At 38.1% G+C, this 26,029-nt stretch overlaps 1 protein-coding gene across 1 annotated transcript; it reads left to right on the top strand.

The window, feature by feature from the left end:
* Positions 1 to 3,178: 3,178 nt before the first annotated feature.
* Positions 3,179 to 3,550, top strand: LOC115209169 (uncharacterized protein K02A2.6-like). Its single transcript, XM_029777401.1, has one exon. It carries the CDS (start codon positions 3,179 to 3,181, stop codon positions 3,548 to 3,550), a length of 372 nt encoding a protein of 123 aa, XP_029633261.1.
* The last annotated feature ends 22,479 nt before the right edge of the window (positions 3,551 to 26,029 follow it).

Genomic DNA, 26,029 nt, shown 5'->3' with positions numbered 1-26,029 from the left:
TAAAACGGTTTTTTTTTTTCAAGATTCCACAATATGTTAAATATTTTGTTCAATAAATCAACAAAACACCTTTCTTGAGATAAATTTTACGATCTATCAACTGAAAGGTTGCTAACATCTCCCCTCTATCTATACCCTTCGCTCAGCTACAAAACTAAACATTTCCGAGCGTGGCTTTTTATGTTCGTTTAGTGTGATAGACAAAAGAAGAGAACAACAATCTTTTCACTGTTTCATTCTTTTATTATATAGGCCTTGAAAAATGTGTCTTATTAAAAGTTTAATGAATTATGTTTAGCGTTCGAAGCCCTTACTAAAATTGATAGAGATACAATCGGAATGATTTCGAATTGAGGTCCACTACCTGGCACATTGGGCAAGTGCCTTCTACTAAGGCCACGGGCTGACCGAAACCTTATGAGTGGATTTGATAAACGGAAATTGAAGGAAGCCCATCATATGTATATATATATATATATGCGTGTGTGTGTGTGTCTGTGTTTGTCCTCTACAACCTCTTGACAACCGGTGTTCGTGTGTTTACGTTCCCGTAACATAGCGGTTACACAAAAGAGATTGATGGAATATATACAGGGCTTCTAAAGCTGTTAAGGTCGATTCGTTCGACTAAAGTTTATTCAAAGTGGTGCCCCAGTATGGCCGCAGTCTAATGACTGAAACACAAGAATAACAGATTTTTAAAAAAGCATGCTATTGATCCAATTCGCAGGAAGTTTATTTTTTGTTTTATTCGTTTTAAACATTAGAGTGTCTCGATGGTTGCGAATAAACTTGCCGTCCTTCAGAGTCAGCTACATCCAGAAAATGACCAATGACCAATACAATATAGATCTGTCTCACTTGACCAACAAGACATCAAGTGTCACTCTAAAATACAGTTAACTGTTTTCTCGGCCCAGACCAATGAGATGACGAAATATTCTTTTCTAATCCAGGCACAAGGCCTGAAATTTTGGGTGAGGGGCGCCAGTTGATTAGATCGACACCAGTACACAACTGGTACTTAATTTATCGACCCCGAAGGACGAAAGGCAAAGTCGACCTAGGCGGAATTTGAACTCAGAATGTAAAGGCAGACGAAATACCGTTAAGCATTTTACCCGGCCTGCTAACGTTTCTTATTTATTTGTTGCCTACAAAGGGCTACACACAGAGGGGACAAACAAGGACAGACAAATAGATTAATTCGATTATATCGAGCCCCCATTGCATAACTGGTACTTATTTAATCGACCTCGAAATGATGAAAGGCAAAGTCGACTTCGGCGGAATTTGAACCAAGAACGTAGCAGCAGACGAAATATCTATTTCTTTACTACCCGCAAGGGGATAAACACAGAGGGGACAAACAAATACAGACATAGGTATTAAGTTGATTACATGGCCTCCAGTGCGTAACTGGTACTTAATTTATCGACTCCGAAAGGATGAAAGGCAAAGTCGACCTCTGCGGAATTTGAACTCAGAACGTAACAGCAGACGAAATACCACTAATCATTTCGCCCGGCGTGCTAACGTTTCTGCAAGCCCATCGCCATGAGAGGACGAAATATCGATGTCCTTCAAACTCCACGAAAGAGTGTGACAGGATATTAATATTATGGCATGAGACAGAAGAAATTCAACGGAAAGAGTGTTTCCACATAAGACCAGTGCAAAGAAGTCGGAAGACAAATAACTTGTTGCGGGAAAAACAGAAAACTATGGGGATGTAGACTTACGTACGGCATGTGCTGGGTTATACCTGAAAAAAGATTGTCCGTATAAAATATCAAAGTGTTTTTGCTGCGAGTTCACAGGACATATAAAATCGCAAGAAAAAATATATAGTTTGTCAGCAGGAAAGCTTGTGACTACAACAAGCAGAAAATTCGTGAATGTGAGAATTGAAAGCACTAGTCTCAAAATGAAATTAGACACGGGAAGTGACATCACAATAATCATAAATGAGAAATCATCATCATCATCGTTTAACGTCCGCTTTCCATGCTAGCATGGGTTGGACGGTTCAACTGGGGTCTGGGAAGCCCGAAGGCTGCACCAGACCAGTTAGATCTGGCAGAGTTTCTACAGCTGGATGCCCTTCCTAACGCCAACCACTCCGGAAGTGTAGTGGGTGCTTTTTATGTGCCACCGTCACAGGTGCCAGACGAGGCTGGCGAACAGCCACGCTCGGATGGTGTTTTTTGTGCCACCGACACAGGTGCCAGACGAGGCTGGCGAACGGCCACGCTCGGATGGTGTTTGTTACGTGCCCACAGCACGGAGGCCAGTCGATGCGGTACTGGCTACGGCCACGTTCGGATGGTTTTCCTTATGTGCCACCGGCACTGGTACCACAAAAATACAAATTCCATTGATGTTCATCGATTTTGATTTGATGAGAAATCATGGGAACAAATGGGTAAACCAAAATTATGTAATTCCGACAAAATAGCGTACGGTGTTAAGGGAAGAAAAGGATATTTCACGGGCGAACGCGTTTGTAATAAAATGCTGAAAGGTCAAACCGAAAAAGTGAATGTTTATATGTTGAAAAGATCCATGAATTTATTTGGCACCGAATATATGGAGAAATTTCGCTTTGTGCAATAGCGTAAACGGAGCAGTCATACGATCGAACGAGGTCGATGAATTAAAGCAAAAAAGTGATGTGAAACATCGTGCTGAACTACCAGTAACTTTGGAAGACATAAAAAGAAATACGAGAAATGACAAATTTATTAATGAGGCAAGAATAAAACTGTGGTCGACAAAAGGAAATAAAGAAAGGTCTGATGCAAAGAACTGCCAAAATGTGAACGGGTATCGTGTATGTGATGGTGTACTAATGTACGCTCAAAAGGTGGTCACACCACAGACATTACAAAAGAGAATGCTAAAAGAGTTCCATATGGAACACCCAGACATCTCTAGAATGAAAGCGCTGATGCAAAGTTTCGTATTCTGACCAAGCATGGACAAGGACGTTGAAAACCTGGTAAAAGGCTGCAGCGAAACTACCTACTACAAAATGTGAACTTTGGCCGGAAGCGAAAATACCACGATCCCGATTGCATATCAACTTTGCTGGCCCGGTAAATGGATTTTATTATTTAATAGTAGTGGACAGCTGCACAAAATAGCCTGAGGTTGTGATATGTAAACGACCAACATCATGCACGGTGATAAACTTCTTACACGAGGTGTTCGCAAGATTTCACGTACCGGATATGGCGTCTCTGATAACGGAACACGGTTTATATCTCGTGAGTTTAAAAGATTCTGCATGATATTCACGTTAGAGCATGGAACTATACCACAGTATCACTCTAGATCGAATGGAAGGGCTGAACGGTTCGGGAACTCTTTCAAGATAGTTTTAAAGAAAGCTAATAAGCAAGCCACGAACGAGGTCGAGATCCAACAATTCTTAAGGGTATACAGAGTAACTCCGAACGCAAATGCGCCAGAAGAATGTTCACCAGCAGAATTAATGTTTGCCAGAAATGTGAGGTCAGTATTTGATAAACTGTTACCTTACCTGTGAAGAAAAAAATACGTGCTAGTAAAGACAAGCCCAAATTCTTTAGAATCGGTGGTAAGGTATATGTAAGAATGTACAAAAATGGTAAGCAATACTGGGAAGAAATAGAAATTGTATCATACATAAGAAGAATGATTTATTGTGTAAGAAGCCGAAATGGAATGGAAAAGAGACATAGAAGTCAGCTTAAGGAAAGAGTCATAGAGAAGGAACCAACAAGAGTAGAAATACCGATGGATTGGCTATATGACACTTTTCAGGTTCCAACACGATTACAAGAAGACGAAACCACATGAACAAGGAAAAGAAAGAACACTGGATTCCTAAAAGTAGACCCTAAAAAAAAAAAGATATTGAATATATATAGATAAAAAGGAGGAGGTAGGGTGGATTAAAAGAAATTGATTGTTAAATAAAAAAAATTAAAATGGAAGATGTTATATAGTGAAACTGTACACCCTTCCCGGTAAAAGGTGGTAGGACTCAGCCATTATAAACAGACATGTAGCCAGTCGACAGGAAAAAGGTCAGGAAAGTCGGGAGGTCGAGAGTGGGTGTAGACTGTGTTGATAGTTGTGTCTGTTCTGGTATAGTAATTATACTGTGATACTGAGTGGACGTAATAACGATCCAACATTTTGAGGATAACAACACTGTATGAGTGGGGGTCGTACAGTGCCAGATAGAACCATTCTTTCGACAACTTCGTAATATAACGATATCTGTGAGAGCGACAGCCGTCGTCAAATGATAGATACAACAGCCGTAAAAGACCGCTTTGCAACAATAGTGTGCCTGAACTAAGCTCGTTACAAATTGAACTTAATATAGGAGGATTACCTTAAATATGATCTGAAGAAAGGGATATTCAGGTGAAAAATCGGGAAATTATTGCTGTTGATAAGGTATGATGGGGGAAATATATTGAAGATGTCCACGTATTTCGAAAATAATCACATGGAACAAAGTTAAAAGGAAACGCAAGGAAACAGAATCCGATAGATATCAATATTACTCTTTACTCTTTTTACTCTCTTACTTGTTTCAGTCATTTGACTGCGGCCATGCTGGAGCACCGCCTTTAGTCGAGCAACTCGACCCCGGGACTTATTCTTTGTAAGCCCAGTACTTATTCTATCGGTCTCTTTTGCCGAACAGCTAAGTGACGGGGACGTAAACACGCCAGCATCGGTTGTCAAGCAATGCTAGGGGGACAAACACAGACACACAAACACATACACACACACACATATATATATATATATATATTATATATATATATAATATATATATATATATATATATATATATATATATATACATATATATGACAGGCTTCTTTCAGTTTCCGTCTACCAAATCCACTCACAAGGCATCGGTCGACCCGGGGCTATAGCAGAAGACACTTGCCCAAGATGCCACTCAGTAGGACTGAACCCGAACCGTGTGGTTGGTTAGCAAGCTACTTACCACACAGCCACTCCTGCGCCTATTCCCTTCAAATATTCAAAATCTTTCTGAGGCTGGTCTTGTCATTTATCAAAGGAGACATGAATCATTGTCAGCTAACGAGAAATCTTTACCATCTGAAAGAATATATGTTTGAAAATCCTGAAATCATATCAATAGATATTAGATTTCTGTCAATGGTCCCAGAAGACATATGGCGTTACACAATGTCAAATATCGTGAAGCTGCAATGAATGTAGCTGAGAATAAACATCTAGGTGATAAATGTCTTAAAAGCAGAAGATCGTCAGCCGGGGGCTAAAGGACATGTTCGGCCTACCAAGCATAAACTGGCGACGGTCATAGTCGCTAATGAGTTCACGTATATCGTTGACTTATACCGTGGTTGCGTGGTAAGAAACTTGCTTCCCAACCACATGGTTTCGGGTTCAATCCCTGTGCGTGGCAGCTTGGGCAGTATCTTCTACTACAGTGTCGGGCCGACAAAAGCCTTGTGAGTAGATTTGGTAGACGGAAACTGAGAAAAGCCAATCCTGTGTATGTATATATATATACATATATAAGTCGTCATGATAGATCGGTAGCCACTACACACATTTTTTCTATTCCTGAGCGTTATACTAATACATCTGTTTGTTTTGTACACCACCTGTCTTCGTCTTTTGTTTTTTCGTGAACTCTCCCTATATATATATATATATATATATATATTATATATATAGCTGTACGTGTATGTATGCCTGTGTGTGTCTGCGTTTGTCCCGCACCACCTATTTCTACGAAATACTTATTTCTTTACTACCCACAAGGGGCTAAACACAGAGAGGACAAACAAGGACAGACAAACGGATTAAGTCGATTACATCGACCCCAGTGCGAAATTAGTACTTTATTTATCGACCCTGAAAGGATGAAAGGCAAAGTCGACCCGGCGGAATTTGAACTCTGAACGTAACGACAGACGAAATACCGTTAGGCGTTTCGCCTGGCGCGCTAACGATTCTGCCAGCTCGCCGCCTTCACCGCTTGACAAAAGGTGTTGGTGTGTTTATGTCACTGTAACCTAGCGTTTCATCAAAAGAGGCAGTCAAAAGAAGTAACAGACTGTAAAAAGTACTGCGGCTGGTTCATTCGACTAAAAATTCTTCGAGGCGGTGCCCCAGAATGGTCGCAGTCTAACAATTGAAACACGTAAAAAAAATACAAGACGTATTTATTATTAGGTATGCATTTATATGTGTTTGCGTGCGCGTCAGAACGAATCCAAACTCTACCAATTCACAGATTTTATTATTCTAAATGAAAAAACCAGATTAATGGTAGAGTTTGCCTTCGCTGTCTGGTTATATAACACATGAAAAAAGATAATAATGATATAATATAGGAAAAATAACAAAGAATATCGCCATCAATTCAGTTATCACATTTAGGAGGATAGTTTAATGTGTTTCTGAAAATGAGTTTCGGAATATACAATCAATAAGAAATCAAAGCAAATAAGAATAATTCTTTGAGATTCTTGGCGTTGTGTTTTATCTTTCTTAACGTGGTCTTCGATATTGTTGCAAATAGCTAAAAGTTCAGTTGTGTGTATAAGATTTTACATCATCTCAAAAAATATTTCCGCCAACCGGAGAATTGTTAAGGAAGTAATATATTGTTAATGGTTGGAAAATTAGGTAATATTTCTGCTGAAGGTTAGGCATTGGTATACAATTCCTGAAACATAAACGAAAAATCAAAGAATTCATAATCAATTGTTTATTATAGTTTTCTCGTTCTTTTTCTTGTTTTTTAAGAGACTGGTTCTGTACAACAATACGAGGAAGGAAGAAATAAAAAAGAAATGTAAAATAAGAACCATAAAGATGAAAGCATGACGAGAGAACCGGAACGTATCCATAATATAAGAACCAGCTCTTAAATTCTAATAGAGTCATTAGTCTGAATGTGTAATTAGAACCAACTACGTAGAAACATTTTGGTCTCACGGAGATTAATTTCGGTATACGTCTTTCTTCATATTATGAAATGCTAAATATAAGATTAAAGATCTTAGATTTCCAAAATAGCGGGACAATAAATATTAATTCCCTAAGTAATTAGCTGTTATTTGTAATTAGCACAAATATGTCAGTGTATAGCACTTTGCATGTGGATACATACATACATACATACATACATATATATATATATATATATATATATATATATATATATACATATATATATATACACGCACACACATACATACACACATACACACACACATACATACATACATACATACATACATACATACATACATAACATACATACATACATACATACATACATACATACATACATACATACATACATACATACATGCGGATGAGTGTGTGTGATTTAGCAGCTTATTATCTCGTTTAAGTATAAGAGGGAATATAAATAGTATAATTAGTATAGAGATAACTTGATGAGGTTAGTTAAAGATCTCGAGAGAAGGGATTAACGGAGTAATTAGTTCAGATCTGACTCTTGTGAGACAGCAGAGACAGCAAAGAATGAGAGCAACAAGCTTTACTGTTAATCCCTTTCGATAGATTGAGAATTATTAGCGATGCTTATAGCTTTTATAGATCTCAGAGTGAAATATTAGGAGAACCAGTCTAATTTTATGTGCTCTACGTTAATAAATGAGGAAAATATATTCATCACAATATTTCTGACAGAAATATCTTCATCAAATGTTCAAACTGACGGAAAGACTGTTCGAGAAAGTTGCTTCGTAAAGTGATATGCGTGTTGAATCCCATTGGTGGAATAATAGAACAAAAGAATAATGGTTAAGCACAGTATTCTAAGTTCCACAGCTTTGAATAAAATATGTACGTAGACTGAGAGTTTATTTGACCAATTGAACAGCTAGAAATAACAGCTAAATATGTCCCAAATCGCATCAAATACCTAACATAAGACGACACATCGGACTTGAGCATCTTGTTGCGAAATCCTTAACCCTTTAACATTTAAACCGGCCATATCCAGCCAAAAGTATTCTTCTTTGTTTTATGTTCAAACTGGCCAGATATGGTCTCTCACACCAACCCTACAATATCGTTTTAAAAATTAACAGCTACCTCATCAAAATCTCATAGCTACAAGATAATGTCTGATTAGTTCGAGGCAATGTGGATAAAAGAGGGATTAATTTTGGTAGAATAATGCAAGCACTAAAGGGTTAAATATAAATCAGATGGGATGGTCATGGCTAGTAATGTTTTCATCATAGTTTTTATGAATCAGAGCAATCTAAGTTTTCTTGAAAAGAAGCCCTTTATTGTATGTAAATAATCAGGTATGGCGATGGTTTTCCTTTATTCTGCTCCTCACGTGTTTTGCTCACAATAGTTTTAATGCATTTTGCAAACCCTCACACACACTCACGCGCGCACTCACACACACACTCACACACACTCACACACAAACACACACAGGCACACACAAACACACACACACACACGCGCGCGCACAAATACACACTCACAGTGGCCTACAATAACTTGAATGTCAATTACACTTGGAATAATTTCATGAAAGATTTTACAAACTGAATGAAAATTTGTCTCAGCATTTCGTAGCCCCTTCTTTATCTAATCTTACAACTTTCATAGAATTTGAGATGGATTTGATTAAATTATCATTGAGTGACTGATCCATGTTTAATCATTCGTTGATCAATGATTATTTTTTTAGTTCTGTAATTAACGCAGTAATATTTCGACGGTCTTGATGCAAAACTTCAATGAAAACTTTCTCACATGCATTCTGCTGGAGTAAGACCGAGGCGTTGAGTGACCAATTTCCTGAGATCAGGTTTCGTGAGATCATTTCCGAGATTGGAATTCCATCTCCCTGAAACAAGGTGGTCTTCTTATTAGTTCTAGTATTGGAAGAAATTGGTAATTTCACAGTATTTTGTCCAAAATACAGTCAAGTATTTGACAGCATTTTAGATCATATAAATGGTTTCTAAAAAACATCATCTCTCATACATCTGTCACCCAAACTGTTCAACATAACATAACTCTAAACCATAGTATGCAAATAACGGCCACCATGATTCAGTTTTCATTTTTAAAAAATATCAGAATTGGCTTTCATCAGAAAATAATATTTACAAACAAGACTTGTACACCTTTGTTGCATCAATCTGCGGGTTGGATTTATTTGCAATGTTTAATAATCTCAGAATGATGGAATTTATTTTTAAAAAACACGTACTTGTTGGACTTAAGATCATGAACATTCTGTGATTGTAAAGCGTCGTAAATTTCTGCTTTTACGATTCTGTGTTACAATATTTTGAAATGAGATTTTCCACAGCATTGAGAAGTCTTTCACCTCATTTCTGCCACATATATACACACGTACATATAGATATAGAGACGAGAAAGAAAGAAAGAGAGAGAGAGAGAGAGAAATGAGAAACAAAAACATGGAGATATATATATATACATACGAATAAGTACGTTTTTATCCATTTCTTAAACCACAACACTCACACACCTACACGCACACAAATACAAAGACTAAGACACCCACACACACACACACACGCGTATATGTATAAGTGTGTGTGTATGAGTATGTATGTATGTATGTATGTATGTATGTATGTATGTATGTATGTATGTATGTATGTATGTATGTATGTGTATGTATGTATGTGTGTGTGTGTTGAAATACAGGGAGAGAGAGAGAGAGAGTTGTATAGTCACCGATTATTCAGAAGTGACTCAGATACAATCTCTCCAACTCAATCAACTGCATCATGTCGATCTAGCTGCATCTCACCAACAAAAAATCGTCAAAACCAGCTTGTAGTTTGGTTTATATTCAAATATGTTAATCGCCAAGGAAACCAAACAAAAACAAAATCAAACCAATCATCTTAAAACATGGCACACACTTTACACTCCTATATTATTCTTCCTAATGAAATTATGATTTGGCAACACAAGAATATTTGAACAATTTTCGCTTTAGCCACGAACACATTAACATTTGTTTGTTATCTTTAAACTCTTTTACAATATATCAATAAAAAAATTCCTTAATTGGTTACTTGTAGTTGAATGTTTACATTTTAAAACGTTTCAACCAGTAAGTTTAATGAGTTTTGATAAACTTAAATTTTTAAACTAATTCCTGAAATAATAGTTGTTTAATAGTTATTTGCTTAGCTTCTGCAGCGAGGACTTTATATATGTTTATTAATGTGGGCTGACAGCGCAGCGCAGTGATGTGTATAAGCACAAATTTGTTACCAGATCAAATATGCTTGTGGTCTATTGAAACCGGCCATTCACTGTATTCAGATGCTAACACGAACCACTGAATAGCGCAAAAAGTTATTGAACGATGTTGGGAATATCATAACAGGAAACTATCTCTTGTATCAGTTCACAGCGTCTGTTTTTCTCTGTATCTGAAGAGGAAATAACGACTCCGAAATACAAACATCCAACAGTCTGCTTAGGAGAGTGCTGCAAACTGTTTGTCCACAAAGAGAAGTTTTCTCCATGACAAAATACAACGAATGGCTTCCTTGCGGGTTCGAATATACTTCCAGCATATTTGAACTGGTAATAATATTTTATTTATTAACTAACTGGAGTTAATAAATGATAATATTTTATTTATTAACTCACTCTATTTACTCTTTTACTTGTTTCAGTCATTTAACTGCGGCCATGCTGGAGCAGCACCTTTAGCCGAGCAAATCGACCCCGGGACTTATTCTTTGTAAGCCCAGTACTTATTCTATCGGTCTCTTTTGCCGAACCGCTAAGTGTCGGGGACGTAAACACACCAGCATCGGTTGTCAAGCAATGCTAGAGGGACAAACACAGACACACAAACATACACGCACACACACATATATATATATATATATATATACACATATACGACGGGCTTCTTTCAGTTTCCGTCTACCAAATCCACTCACAAGGCATTGGTCGGCCCGGGGCTATAGCAGAAGACACTTGCCCAAGATGCCACGCAGTGGGACTGAACCCGGAACCATGTGGTTGGCCAGCAAGCTACTTACCACACAACCACTCCTGCGCCTGAAGTTAATAAATGATAATATTATATCTATTAACTAGCTGAAGTTTATGAATAGTTATTTTGTAAATAAGTGTTCTTCGGGGTAATATTTGGTAATCTATCAACTATGTCTGGACAGACTGATTAGGGGAAACTTAAAGATCTGTTATAGTTATTTGAGCGGTGGTTTTAGCTTCATCATGCAACCGCACTCACACGCGTGCGCGCGCACGTATATATTCGAGGACGCATGTCTTAGTGAATAGGATGTTTAAGTTCCTGGACGGGTGGTACATTGAGCTCTTGAGCAAAACACTTCATTTCACATTGCTTTATGATAAGTTCTGCTCCTGACGCGTGCTACACTGTGCGCCTGTTCAGATAACGTTGGTTTGATGGAGAGAGTGAGCTAATATACAGAACAAATACATAGGCGCAGGAGTGGCTGTGTGGTAAGTAGCTTGGTAACCAACCACATGGTTCCGGGTTCAGTCCCACTGTGTGACACCTTGGGCAAGTGTTTTCTGCTATAGCCCCGGGCCGACCAATGCCTTGTGAGTGGATTTGGTAGACGGAAACTGAAAGAAGCCTGTCGTATATATGTATATATATATATGTATGTATGTGTGTCTGTGTGTTTGTGTGTCTGTGTTTACCCCCTAGCATTGCTTGACAACCGATGCTGGCGCGTTTACGTCCCCATCACTTAGCGGTTCGGCAAAAGAGACCGATAGAATAAGTACTGGGCTTACAAGGAATAAGTACCGGGGTCGATTTGCTCGACTAAAGGTGGTGCTCCAGCATGGCCGCAGTCAAATGACTGAAACAAGTAAAAGGGTAAAAGGGTAATATGAAACGAAATTGATTTAAAAGAACCAGTTCCGAGTGGTCACGTATTTGAAAAAGAAACACGTTTAAGAGAATATTAAATACCATACAGGCTTAATTGTTTTTATATATTTAAGTCATCTCCGCTTCCAGTGAAGTTTAAAAATTGCTTGTTGGCAAATGGAACCAATGCAAATTGAGAATGCGAAATAATCTCAAGAATCAAGAAATCTGACATGCCATTTAGGCAAACGTAGCTTGATTGGCTGAAAGTAGAAAGAAAACTGTAGGTATATGTTTCTTCCTCAGTAGCTGTCATCAGTACAGCAGTATTCTTACTTTTTTTCTCAAGCAGGCAGAACCTTTACACATATAGAAAAGAAAAGTAAAGACTAGAACACATCTGTGGCCAAGAAAATTTCTAAGCAAAGAGAAATAACTCAGTGTAACCAATGACATAAAAAAGATTCTTGACTTTTACAATTCCAGTTTAATGTGCCTCAAATTATAGTGTGCCTCCGGTTTTAGTGTGCCCGTTGCAAATAAAAGTCTGATGGGTCACCAAAACCACTAGGAACCTTATAGGCGCGAAAACATAGATAAATTCCCATAATCAACAAAATTTTAAGTGTGTGTGTGGATGCACCCAGTCTAGTGGCGAGGCGTGTTGCACTGACAATCCTGAGATCGTGGTTCGATTCCGAGAACGGCTGCGCATTTTATTACAAATTGCCACAATACACTCAGCTGTAAATGGGTTACACTGCAACTGACAAGAATTCTGATCGAGGGCGATGGTGTCCTGCCCGCCTTGTCAGCCGGGTGACATCATTCAAAAGCTTAAACGATGCAAAAATGGCGCAACATGACCAGCAGTGTGCAGAAGGATCCGATAGTCTGGTCAACCACGTAATCACGTGATAGATACGTATTCTTTTCTTTTGTTACTCTTTTATTTGTTTCAATCATTTGACTATGTCCAAGCTGGAGCACCACCTGTATGTGTGTATATATATATATATGCGTTTGTGTATGTTATTACCACACGCACACATGTATATATCACGTGATCACGTGACCGACCAGACCATCAGATGTTGCTACACATCGCTGGTCACAATGCGTTTTAGCCTTCGAACGACGCCACCCCGCTGGCTAAGCGAGCAGGCCAACAGAAGAAAGAGAGAAAGAGTGGTGAAAGAGTACAGCAGGGATCACCACCCCCTGGCGGAACCTCGTGGAGCTTTTAGGTGTTTTCGCTCAATAAACACACACAACGCCCGGTCTGGGAATCGAAACCGCGATCCTACGACTGCGAGTCCGCTGCCCTAACCACTGGGCCATTGCGCCTCCACATATATGTATATATATGTATATATATATATATATATATGTTTGTATGTATGTATGCATGAATGTATGTATGGATGCTTATGCTGAAACCTGCCGCCGAAGACAAGTGTAAGTTTTCCTGTTTGTGCTTGAAAAGCCGGCACAAATGTATAGTGATCCGATGTATGTGCCGCACATTAGCGCACTCCCTCCATCAAATCGATGATTGCCTGCAGAGCTGCACGAGTGTGCCGCGCACCAGATGTCGAAATGATCGCACGTGCGAAATGAAACGAAGTGTTTTGCTCAAGAACACAAATCACCGCCCAATCCGAGAATGGAACCTACGATCTAGCAATCGTGAGTGCAACAACCTAACCACAAGGCTACACGCCTACACACACACACACACACTCAAATACAAACGCACACACACACTCATACACACAAATATACGCACACGAATATATGTATAGAGAGAGAGAGAGAGAGGAAATAACTAGTTAACAGTTTAGTACAATAATCCCTCGACTATCGCAGGTGTTACTTTCCAAACACCCCCGCGATAGGTGAAAATCCGCGAAGTAGAACAGTACTGTACTGTATATTTTCTTTTTATTTTTACAATTTGTATATATTTATTTTATTATAAATGCAAAACGAAGCCACGGAGGAATCGACGTAAGCTTAAATGATAAACCGCAACAGGCGAACCGCGATGCGGCGAGGGATTACCGTATTGCGTCTTTTCAAACATTTATTTTTATGGAATTGTGGATTTGAACATTTCTTGCTTAACTTCATTACTTTATTCCTTACACCGTATCTTCTATAGCGACGTCTAAAGAAATAAACTTGGCTCATAATTCAGATACGTTTAGAATCACTGACTCGCTTGAAACTAAGTGATTTTTCATAATGTCTTAATTTTTTCAGGTTTTATATTTAGATACTCTTTTACCCTCTTTATTCTTTTAGTTTTTTCGGTCATTTGACGGCGGCCATGTTGGAGCGCCGCCTTTAGTCGAGCAAATCGACCACAGGACTTATTCTTTGTAAGCCCAGTACTTATTATATCGGTTTCTTTTACTGAACCGCTAAGTGACAGGCACGTAAACACACCAGCGTCGGTTGTCAAGCAATGCTAGGGGGACAAACACAGACATAGAAAAACATACACACACACACATATATATATATACATATATACGACGGGCTTCTTTCAGTTTCCGTCTACCAAATCCACTCACAAGGCACTGGTCGGCCCGGGGCTATAGCAGAAGACACTTGCCCAAGATGCCACGCAGTGGGACTGAACCCGCAACCATGTGGTTGATTAGCAAGCTACTTACCACACAGCCATATATTTTTTAATAAACTTTTTATCAGTAATTAACCCGCGCGGAAGACATAAAAATCTGGACCTGTTGTGTTTTACATAGTAATTCAAAATAGACTTGTTACTACTTGTGGCCGCGTTTTTACTATATATATATCATATATCATATATATATAATATCACACAAGACAGCTATTATGCTCTCCACAACAAAAAAACCAGCACGTGGATTCTGTTGAGACTAGTAAGAAACAATTATGAACTTTTTTATTCCACTTAACTTTTTAAAATATTTTTGATAAGGTTCATTTTTTCAAGAAGAACCGAAACATGTAAAATTTCTAAGAAACTTAAAATTTATCTTATATAGTGGCGTTTCCAAACTTCTTTTTTATAAATATATATATATATATATATATACATATATATATATATATATATATATATATACATATATATATATATATATATATATATATATATATAATATATATATATATGTATATATATATATATATATATATATATATATATATATATATATAATATATATATATATATATATATATTATATATTTGTTATAATGATAGTGATGTGGACAAGTAGTAGCACTTAATTTTTATAGATTTTTCTCCTTAGATATACAAATTTTTATGTTACTTAGATGGATGGAATTTTTACAGTGATTTTACTTCTAGACACATCATACTTTTTGAAATACCTTAAGTGTTTTTAATAATATTCAGCTAGTTTAGACTTCTAGCTGTGTTCTCTGAATAATAATTAATACTTGTAACTTGGCTTCAAGCACCAGTGCTTAATACATATTTATTAATATGAAACGGAAGTGAGAAATCAAGGAGTTTGCTAAATGCAAATTTTCTACCCCAAAATTTGTTACTCGCAGGTAAGCTAAGTTTAACGAAGAAAATATATTCATAAAGTAAGGAGATTCTGAGCATTCCCAAAAATTACGGATTCGAGCAGTCACTGAAATTACGGTTGACAAAACTTAGAGATACTAGAATTTTCTCTGTTTTGTCTAACAATATTATGCTCCGGGATGGGTTGTAGATGAGAGGATAGCTGCAAGATAATAGCTGTAGAGCTATTGAAATAGCTGTAGAGATAACAGTCGTGCATAAACACACACAAACATCTTTCTGTATATAATATACATATATATATATATATATATATATATTATATATATATATATACATATATAGATGTGGAGACGCAATGGCCCAGTGGTTAGGGTAGCGGTCTCGCGGTTGTAGGATCGGGGTTTCGATTCCCAGACCGGGCGTTGTGAGTGTTTATTGAGCGAAAACACCTAAATCTCCACGAGGCTCCGGCAGGGGGTGGTGGTAAACCTTGCTGTACTCTTTCACCACAACTTTCTCTGACTCTTTCTTCCTGTTATTTCTGTTGTACTTGTATTTCAAAGGGCCAGCCTTGTCACACTCTGTGTCACGTTGAATCTCATCGGGAACTATCTTAAGGATACACGTGTCTGTGGAGTGCTCAGCCACTTGCACGTTAATAAATGAGCCGCGACTGGTACCAAGCTGTATCGGCCCCTTTGCCTTTCCCTTGGACAACATCGGTGGCGTGGAGAGGGGAGGCTGATATGCATGGGCGACTGCTGGTCTTCCATAAACAAACTTGCCCAGACTTGTGCCTCGGAGGGTAACTTTCTAGGTGCAATTCCATGGTCATTCATGACCAAAAGAGGTCACATATATAGATACATACACACAGACACACACAGACACACACACACACACACACACATATATATATATATACATACATATACATATATATATATATATGTGCGTGTGTGTGTGAGTATGTGTGTAGGCACATGTGCGTGTCTGTGTGTGCATACGTACATACCTGCATGTATATGCGTTTGTATGTTAGGAGATGACTGATATAGACGCCAGCTAACACCAAAGGTCAGTTCATGTCAATTGAACTTCAGGTGAATGTGGGAGACCGAACATTCTGCCCTCAGTTACCTTTCTTGCCACGTAGTCAGCTCATTTGGAATTCTTTGTAGCAGAAGGTCCAGCTGGCACTGAAAGACACCAATATCCACAGCATGTAAACCTCTTAGGTAGAATATCAAAAGGATAAGGGTCTTTAGACTCTAAGATATAACAGAACCCAGTCTTAAGTCTGGATGGTAAATGGGATCTTTTCCACTATGACGTGGCGCCCTCTACAGGGATTAATATAGCTTAATATAACAAAGTTTACCTCAAGTCTTTACAGGATATTCCGAATATATTTACAGCATACAACCCACACACACACATACACACAAAACACAAACATATCTGGCGCAGGAGTGGTTGTGTGGTAAGTAGCTTGTTTACCAACCACATGGTTCCGGGTTCAGTCCCACTGCGTGGCACCTTGGGCAAGTGTCTTCTACTATAGCCTCGGGCCAACCAAAGCCTTGTGAGTGGATTTGGTAGACGGAAACTGAAAGAAGCCTATCGTATATATGTATATATATATATATGTATGTGTGTGTATATGTTTGTCCTCCTAACATTGCTTGACAACCGATGCTGGTGTGTTTATGTCCCCGTCACTTAGCGGTTCGGCAAAAGAGACCGATAGAATAAGTACTGGGCTTACAAAGAATAAGTCCCGGGGTCGAGTTGTTCGATTTAAGGCGGTGCTCCAGCATGGCCGCAGTCAAATGACTGAAACTAGTAAAAGAGTAAAAGAGTATATCTGAACATAGATATATATTCACAGAAATGTGTGTTTCGTGTGTGCATCAGTGTGTATGTATGGGTAAAGAAAACTTTAATAAAAAAAAACCTTACTGATATCTCGTTTTTGGATTTGGTTTGCAAGATTCTTTATATGAGTTCGTGTGTTGAAGCATATTCTGTTGTGTCTGGGGAGAGTCATTTTCTTTTTGTGCCTTATTATGTAACACACTCACCAGTAAACGTTCGACATATTTCTTATTTTCAGTCAAGACTATTGAAAAGGTTGCAAGACTCAACGAAAATCTTAGGAAAATAAAAATAAGAAATATGTGGAAATTTTACCGGTGAGTGTGTTACATTATAAGGCACAAAAAGAAAACGACTCTCCCCAGACACAACAAACCTTACTGAATACTACAGAAATTCTCAAGTAAATATTTAGAATAATATGAACAGCGACATAAATATTATTGAATACAAATTTAAAGTAGCTGTTACGTTAGAATGTTTAGTTAAATGTGAAGTGAACATCAACGTCAATGGCCATTTCGTATCTAATCACAACTGCAGATTAATCAACACATTCAAAGAGAGACATAGGATTAATTGGCAAGAATATTTCAGGTAGCATTAGTGGTAAAATTAGAAAAGCCGCTAATCTCCAGAAATGCAACAAACGTTAGCAACGTAATCCTTTGATTTAATAATTGTGTAATTATATTCGTCCATTTCGAAAACGTTTCATAACAGTGGTCTGTACTTTGCCAAGACATACATCACCTTTAATGACCATGATACAGAAATACACCCATCCACACACATATATACATACATGTATATATTGATATATACACGTATGTGTATATATATATATATATATATATATATATATATATATATATATATATATATATATATTATATATATATATGTATGTATGTATGTATGTATGTATGTATGTATCTGTAAATGTAATATGTGACAATTATTCGGTAGCCATGATAAAACACCGGGTTTTGGATATTGGTGTGGAAATCCACGCCGCCATCTCTTCAGTTATCCCACCATCGGAAAAATTGCTATATATATATAATGAATTTATAAAGCAGAATGATTTATAAGCACTTTTTATCGGAAGTTATTTACTTTTTTCGTTTCTGCACCTATATAAATTGATGTTTGTGTGTGTGTCTGTGTGCCTGTGTGTGTGAGTATGTGTATTTGTGTGGTGTGTGTGTGTGCGTTTGTCTGTTTGTATATTTTGTATATATGTATGTCTCTCTGAAGGGGTCTCTATCCCTCTCTCTTTATATATTTCTTTTATCATTTACTTGTTATAGTCATTAGACTGCGGCCATACTGTGGCCCACCTTGAAGAATCTTAAATTCGAATGAATCGTCCCCAGTGCTTATTATTTTTTAAGCTTGGCACTTATTCTATCGGTGTTTTTTGCCGGACTTCTAAATTCCTGGAACGTAAACATATTAGCGCCGTTTTTCAAGCGGTGATCGGGGGCAAACGAAGACACACACATATATATATATACGACGGACTTCTTTCAGTTTCCGTCTACCAAATCTACTCACAGGGCTTTGGTCGGTTCGAGGCCATAGTAGAAGACACCTACCAATGGTGCCACGCAGTGGAACTCAAACCGGAATCGTGTGTTTGGGAAGAAAACTTCTAACCACGCAGCTACACCTGCACCTATAAGGGTATATAAATATCAACACACACACGCACCATGTATATTCGGTAACATTTTTATATACCAGTCAAAGTACGAAATAATTAGTGTACGCAATATTAAGAGAATATATTTGTTCTTATATCGTAACAATTATTGGAAGGCGGCGAGCTGGCAGAAACGTTAGCGCGCCAGGCGAAATGTGTGTCCGTATTTCGTCTGCCGTTACGTTGTGAGTTCAAATTCCGCCGCGGTCGACTTTGCCTTTCATCCTTTCGGGGTGGATAAATTAAGTACGAGTTAAATTAAGTCGATGTAATCGACTTAATCCCTTTGTCTGTCCTTGTTTGTCCCCTATGTGTTTAGCCCCTTGTGGGCAATAAAGAAGTAAGTAACAATTATTGGACGTCTCAAAGTTTTGGTTGAGGACCTGTTTTTTATGCTGTGTATAAAAGAATGACTCCGTCTACAAAGCACCTCTATAAGGCTGCGTGTCGCATGAATTTAGTTCGGTATACCATCTCTCCTGGTGGCGCATCTACCAATATGGATTACTAGCTATTTCTCTGCATATACATAGATATTACCGAGGGGTAGATCTCGATTCAACATAGAAGATCGATATTGCTGTGTCCAGTCTTCTTGCTTTGTGATTGAGCTAGCGGATATCGGGAGCTGAAGAGTTGATCCAATTTGAACCGAAAGTTAAGCTTTTGAAATAAAAGCTCGACTTGGTACCCATTCTATGGAGTAAAATAATCTTCGCTTGCGTTAATTCCTGGTAAAAATGGATGGTGTTACTCCTCTGAATCTAGCGAAACCGGATGTAAATATTATCAATAGATATTGCAAAAGGAAATAAATAATTAAATTAATTGATAAAATCTCTCCAGCTATAAAGGTTTACATTGATGCAAAGAAATATATGTTAATACATCATCTCACCAAATTACTCACTCACCCTGGAACTAATCGATATTTCACTATCGTTCAATTATGTTAGTTAGCTCTAGAGCAATACCATGTTCTTATCTTCCTCTTTTTATTTTATCTAATTCTCCCCTGTATTATTCCTGCTATCCAGACGTGTATATTCAAATTTCTAAATCTCTCTCACTCTTCTCTCGCTCTTTCTCATCCTTCTCATTTCTCCTTCTGTCTATCCGCTCTACCCTCTCTCCCTCTCCCTCTCTGACTATCATTGGTACTTTTTCTTTCCGATATTTCCACCCGGCGGTCTTTCCTTGTTTCTGCCAATTACATATGGTCGACACGTAATTCTTCACTAAAATCAACACTCACATACTAATTAAATGTCTGTCAGCACAGGTTTCCCCTTTAATATCTTTAATAAGAAATGCAAATCTTTTCCTTCCTAAAAACTCGTCCAAAGCCGGTCTGTTTGCACCTTCATTAGTCATGTGTTAAGATATTGCAACAGGACAAGCATTATACGTCGCAGAACAAGATATATTGGTCGACTTCTATGTTATGTAGTAGTAGCAGCAGCAGTAGTACTAGTAGTAGTAGTTGTTGTAGTAGTAGTTGTAGTAGTAGTAGTAGTAGTAGTAGTAGTAGTGGGGGTGATGTTGGTGCTGGTAGTGGTGATGGTGGTGGTAGTAGTAGTAGTAGTAGTGCCGGTGGTGATGGTAGTCGTTGTAGTTGTGGTGGTGGTGGTAGTGATAGTAGTAGTAGTAGTGCCGGTAGTGGTGGTAGTATTGTAGTTGTAGTGGTGGTGGTTGTGGTCGTTGTAGTTATGGTGGTGGCGGTGGTGATGGTGATAGTATTGTAGTAGTGGTAGTAATAGTAGTAGTAGTAGTAGTAGTAGTAGTGGTGGTGGTGGTGGTGGTGGTGGTGGTGGTGGTGGTAGTGGTGGTGGTACTAGTGCCGGTGGTGGTGGTAGTCGTTGTAGTTGTGGCGGTGGCGGGGGTGATGATGATAATAGTAGTAGCAGTAGTAGTAGTAGTAGTAGTGCCGGTAGTGGTGGTAGTATTGTAGTTGTAGCGGTGGTGGTGGTAGTCGTTGTAGTTGTGGTGGTGGCGGTGGTGATGGTGATAGTAGTAGTAGCAGTAGTAGTAGTAGTAGTGCCGGTAGAGGTGGTAGTATTGTAGTAGTGGTGGGAGTAGTAGTAGTAGTAGTAGTAGTAGTAGTAGTAGTAGTAGTAGTAGCAGTTGTAGTAAATTTGATTGAGCTGATACAGAATCTGCCTCTTTTTTCCCCCCCAAAACATTGACTTCTCTTATCATATCTCCATCAGAGCATTGTTTCTATGGCCAAGACTCAACACTTCTCTATGACTCACTCTGACACCATCTTGCAAATTGATAATCTGTGTAGGTGCAACAATGCGCCTGAAAGGGTCTGTGTTTTGTGTAACCGTTAAGTGGTCCCTCGGGTAGTTGTGTTGAATATAGTTTGTTTTCCTGTGCACAGACACGCGGTAAGTGAGGTACTACCATTCCAGTCTACTATTCATATCAAGAAGTTTTAAATTCAGCTGAATAACAAAGATATTATCTCCAACAACTATATCAATGATGACAAAGATGTAGAAAAAAAGATACATTTGTAATACATTAAGAAAATGGAGAGCTTGTAGAGACGTTAGTACGCCGGGCGAAATGCTTAGCGGTATTTCATCTGCCGTTACGTTGTGAGTTCAAATTCCGCCGAGGTCGACTTTGCCTTTCATCATTTCGGGGTCGATAAATTAAGTAGCAGTTACACACTGGGGCCGATGTAATCGGCTTAATCTCTTTGTCTGTCCTTCTTTGTCCCCTCTATGTTTAGCCCCTTATGGGCAATAAAGAAAGAAGAAAATGGAGAGAAATTTTGTTAGTTACGTCAAATCCTTCCATGAGAAATGTTTTCAATTTACCAAGTTATAGACAAACGATATGAAGGTCGATTTGTGTCAAATATGTGATAAAAACCAAATAATTTGCGAGAATAACCAAAGTTTGCTTCAGAAGCTATGTTCTTGCCAAACTGTATTTATTTCAGATCAATCCAAAACAGTAACTGCTCAGGAGTTTAAACAATTCTGGAGAAACGATACTTTGAGAATAGCTAACTAGAGTAGTGTTGGGTCAAAGAAAGAAGCTACCGTACAGGCATCTACGAAGTTGGGACTTAATTCTTCAACAAAACAACTGCACTATGTCCGTAATCAGTGTTCTGTTAGTGTTGATCAGCTACTCAGGTATGGTCCATTAAAAGTTTTTAATAACAGGAATGTATGAAAGTCGATCAAAACTTCGTTAATTTGACGTATTCAGTTTGAAACTTTGTTTGGGATTCGAAAACACAAACAGTTAATAGGAATACTATTTCTTTACTACCCTCAAAGGGGCTAAACACAGAGAGGGCAAACGGACTAAGTCGATTACATCGACCCCAGTGCGTAACTGGTACTTATTTAATCGACCCCGAAAGGATGAAAGGCAAAGTCGACCTCGGTGGTATTTGAACTCAGACATAGCGGCAGATGAAATACCTATTTCTTTACTACCCACAAGGGGCTAAACACAGAGAGGACGAACTAGGACAGACAAACGGATTAAGTCGATTATATCGACTCCAGTGCGTAACTGGTACTTATTTAATCGACCCCGAAAGGATGAAAGGCAAAGTCGACCTCGGTGGTATTTGAACTCAGACATAGCGGCAGATGAAATACCTATTTCTTTACTACCCACAAGGGGCTAAACACAGAGAGGACGAACTAGGACAGACAAACGGATTAAGTCGATTATATCGACCCCAGTGCGTAACTGGTACTTATTTAATCGACCCCGAAAGGATGAAAGGCAAAGTCGACCTCGGTGGTATTTGAACTCAGACATAGCGGCAGATGAAATACCTATTTCTTTACTACCCACAAGGGGCTAAACACAGAGAGGACGAACTAGGACAGACAAACGGATTAAGTCGATTATATCGACCCCAGTGCGTAACTGGTACTTATTTAATCGACCCCGAAAGGATGAAAGGCAAAGTCGACCTCGGTGGTGTTTGAACTCAGAACGTAACGGCAGACGAAACACCGCTAAGCATTTTGCCCGGCGTACTAACGTTTCTGCCAGCACATTGGTGAATGTTTCTCTTAAATCAGAATATCAATGCAGTGGAGTTAAGTGAAGATAATCGAACGATCCAGCAGGAGTTTTGATGAAACACTATTCTAACTATTTTCATTGGTCGCGGAGAGAGAACATGCAAATTCAGTGCAAAGTAATTCGTTATAAAATAGAGTTTATATTCTAGAACTAAATTCGTCGTATGATCTATGGTGGTAAGAAACTCTCAAGAGAGTTGAACAGCAGAAGGTCTTTAGAAACGAAAACCACTGCAGGCAATTGTTTTAGCCCTTAACTGCTTACACTCCAAGAGGGGCGGGCAACGTGCAGGTCATGACTCCTGGGTGCTTTTCTGATGACACGCTTTGGTCACTTGACATGGGAAACTTTTGCATTTAAATCGCCTAGAAATTTAATCTAATTCGAACTCATCTCAGTTGAGAATTCAAATTTACAATTAAAGAAATAACGTTGGTTGTCATAGTAGCAACGAAACATCGACTCCATCACAATATTTCACTCAGAGTTCTGTTTTTGTTTAAAATCCAAGTCTTGCCTTCAAACGTCATGGAGGCCGCTTCTTTTGATCCTCGACCGAGTGGAAAACTAAAATAGCTAACGTTTCATGTGAGTCACTCTTTCATCTCGGCACATTAACTTATTCGACATTCTGCTCCTTACCAAAATGAATTCCACTAAAGACTCTCACAAGAACTTACCAATGTATGTTTGGATTATTTCTTACTTTTTACACACATACTGACTGAAATGTTGTTGCTAATACATCTCCGGTTGGTTTAAAATCACAGAACTGAAAGAGGCCGAAACACATTCAGTAAAACTTAACCTCATAGTCAAAATATTTCTACAATCCATATCTTAAATAAAATTACAGAAACAATCCAAATACTCACTCCATTTCGTTTCTCCTTTTCATTTTACAATGTTGCTTTGTTCTTGGTGTTTGTCGTCAAACAAGTAAACGCCGGGTGTATCGAGCTTCGAAAAGACTTTTTCATTCTGAGATAGCATTGTTTTACTTAAGTTATACCACCAGTAATATTCTTTAGTTTCTCTCCTAAATACATTTGAGTTTTCGTGGAAGTTAAGACAAGCAAAACACTTCTGTTAAACATCTACTGTGTAGTTCTTTACTCCTCGCATATGTGGCCCGTTTTCTTTTTAAACAGAAGTAAAATATAAGTTCCGTATGACAACCTTGTGGATCAGCCATTACCATTAATCTATCTTCGAAGAGATGTAAGGCATTACATTTCGTGAATTTAAGTCATTGTGCAAACATTGAGAAATATAGCACTGTTGAGTGGAAGTAAATTCATGTCATGACAACGAAATTCCATTTACGTTGCTAGAGTCATAGAAAAAGGCAGAACACCATAATTTGATATAAAGCCATTGTTGAAATCCTCAGACATTATGCATATGTATGACACAATTGTATTTTCTTTGACAAAGGTTTGATTACTCTACAGTCGTACTTCAACTCACTTACAAGTTCTGTGGCTGTATGCATATGTAAGAAATCATTTTATATTAGATGCAGCCCTGGCAAGAAAAATAATTCAGGTAACAAAAGTAGCAGCGACCAAAAGAAAAGTCAGCTGCTAACGTTATCTTTCGCTTTTATTTAATGTTACCAACGCATTCGCTTTTATTCAATTTCATACATTATACGTCCTTCCAAAGTGATGCTCACCATATCCGAATTTACGATGATTCAATGGAGTAAAGTCGTAATAGTTAGAAATGTCAGGAAATTCTTCCTCTTTGGTAATTTGGAATTCACAAGCTCAAAAGTGATTCCGACCTCTGTCACGTTAACCTCTGATGAATGCTGCTTGTCTATAAGGACATTTTAATGGGCTCCAGGAATCAATGAATTATTACAGTTTCCCAGAGAACAATATATGTTGCACCGTCAGCCATTATTATTATTATTATTATTATTATTGTCATCGTCATTGCTGTTATTATCTAGTGAGCGTGTGCACCCTTCGTTGACAATTAAGTTTATACTACAAAGCCTTTTACCAACTGACCAACCAACGACTCGAACGAAACAGAATGATGGTTACTTTGGATTTAAGGCCATTTATAAGATATATGCCGTATCCAAGACGTTTAACAGAACCGAACAACGATCGAAATTGAATTCACAACGCATAGAATTCAAATGAAATGTCAGTGAATTATGAAATCAAAGATATTTTCTGTAAGCCCATCTTTTATACCAAGACAAAACAATGGACATGATAACACTTCCAATCAGTTAAGATCAGGAGCCATGAGAGCCACTGCCTAGCGCTGCATCAGGGCATTTACTACTACTACTACTACTACTACTACTACTACTACTACTACTACTACTACTGCGACGACGACGACGACGCTTTTTACTCCTGATAATAATATTGTTATAAAATATAAGTTCAAATTCCCATTGTCATCTTTTCAGGCTGATATGATAAGTAATGCTAGGAAGGTCGATTACATGACCTCACATACCCACTGCTACCCACGTTGCGGAACAGGTGCCTAAAGTTCAAAATAATGTGCTATAGAAAAATATGAATTTTGCAATAATAACGTTCTTTGTTTTTCTAGTTATTTTAAATGAACGCAACTTGGAATATCGAGTTGGTTATAGATTACATTTTGTAATTGTAAATAGTTCAATAAATTAATTTTCCACGGGAGAAAGTTAGGTCCACTTTAGATTTTCGTTTTACATACATACATACATACATACATACATACATACATGCAAACATGCATACATACATAACATACATACATACATACATACATACATAAATACATACGTACATACATACATACATACATGCATGCAAGCATGCATACATACATACATACATACATACATACATAC

The sequence above is a fragment of the Octopus sinensis genome, linkage group LG3 (assembly GCF_006345805.1).
Source record: "Octopus sinensis linkage group LG3, ASM634580v1, whole genome shotgun sequence".
NCBI classification, from domain to species: domain Eukaryota; kingdom Metazoa; phylum Mollusca; class Cephalopoda; order Octopoda; family Octopodidae; genus Octopus; species Octopus sinensis.
Note: the sequence above shows the minus strand (reverse complement) of the source record. Positions and strands in the feature narration are given on the sequence as shown.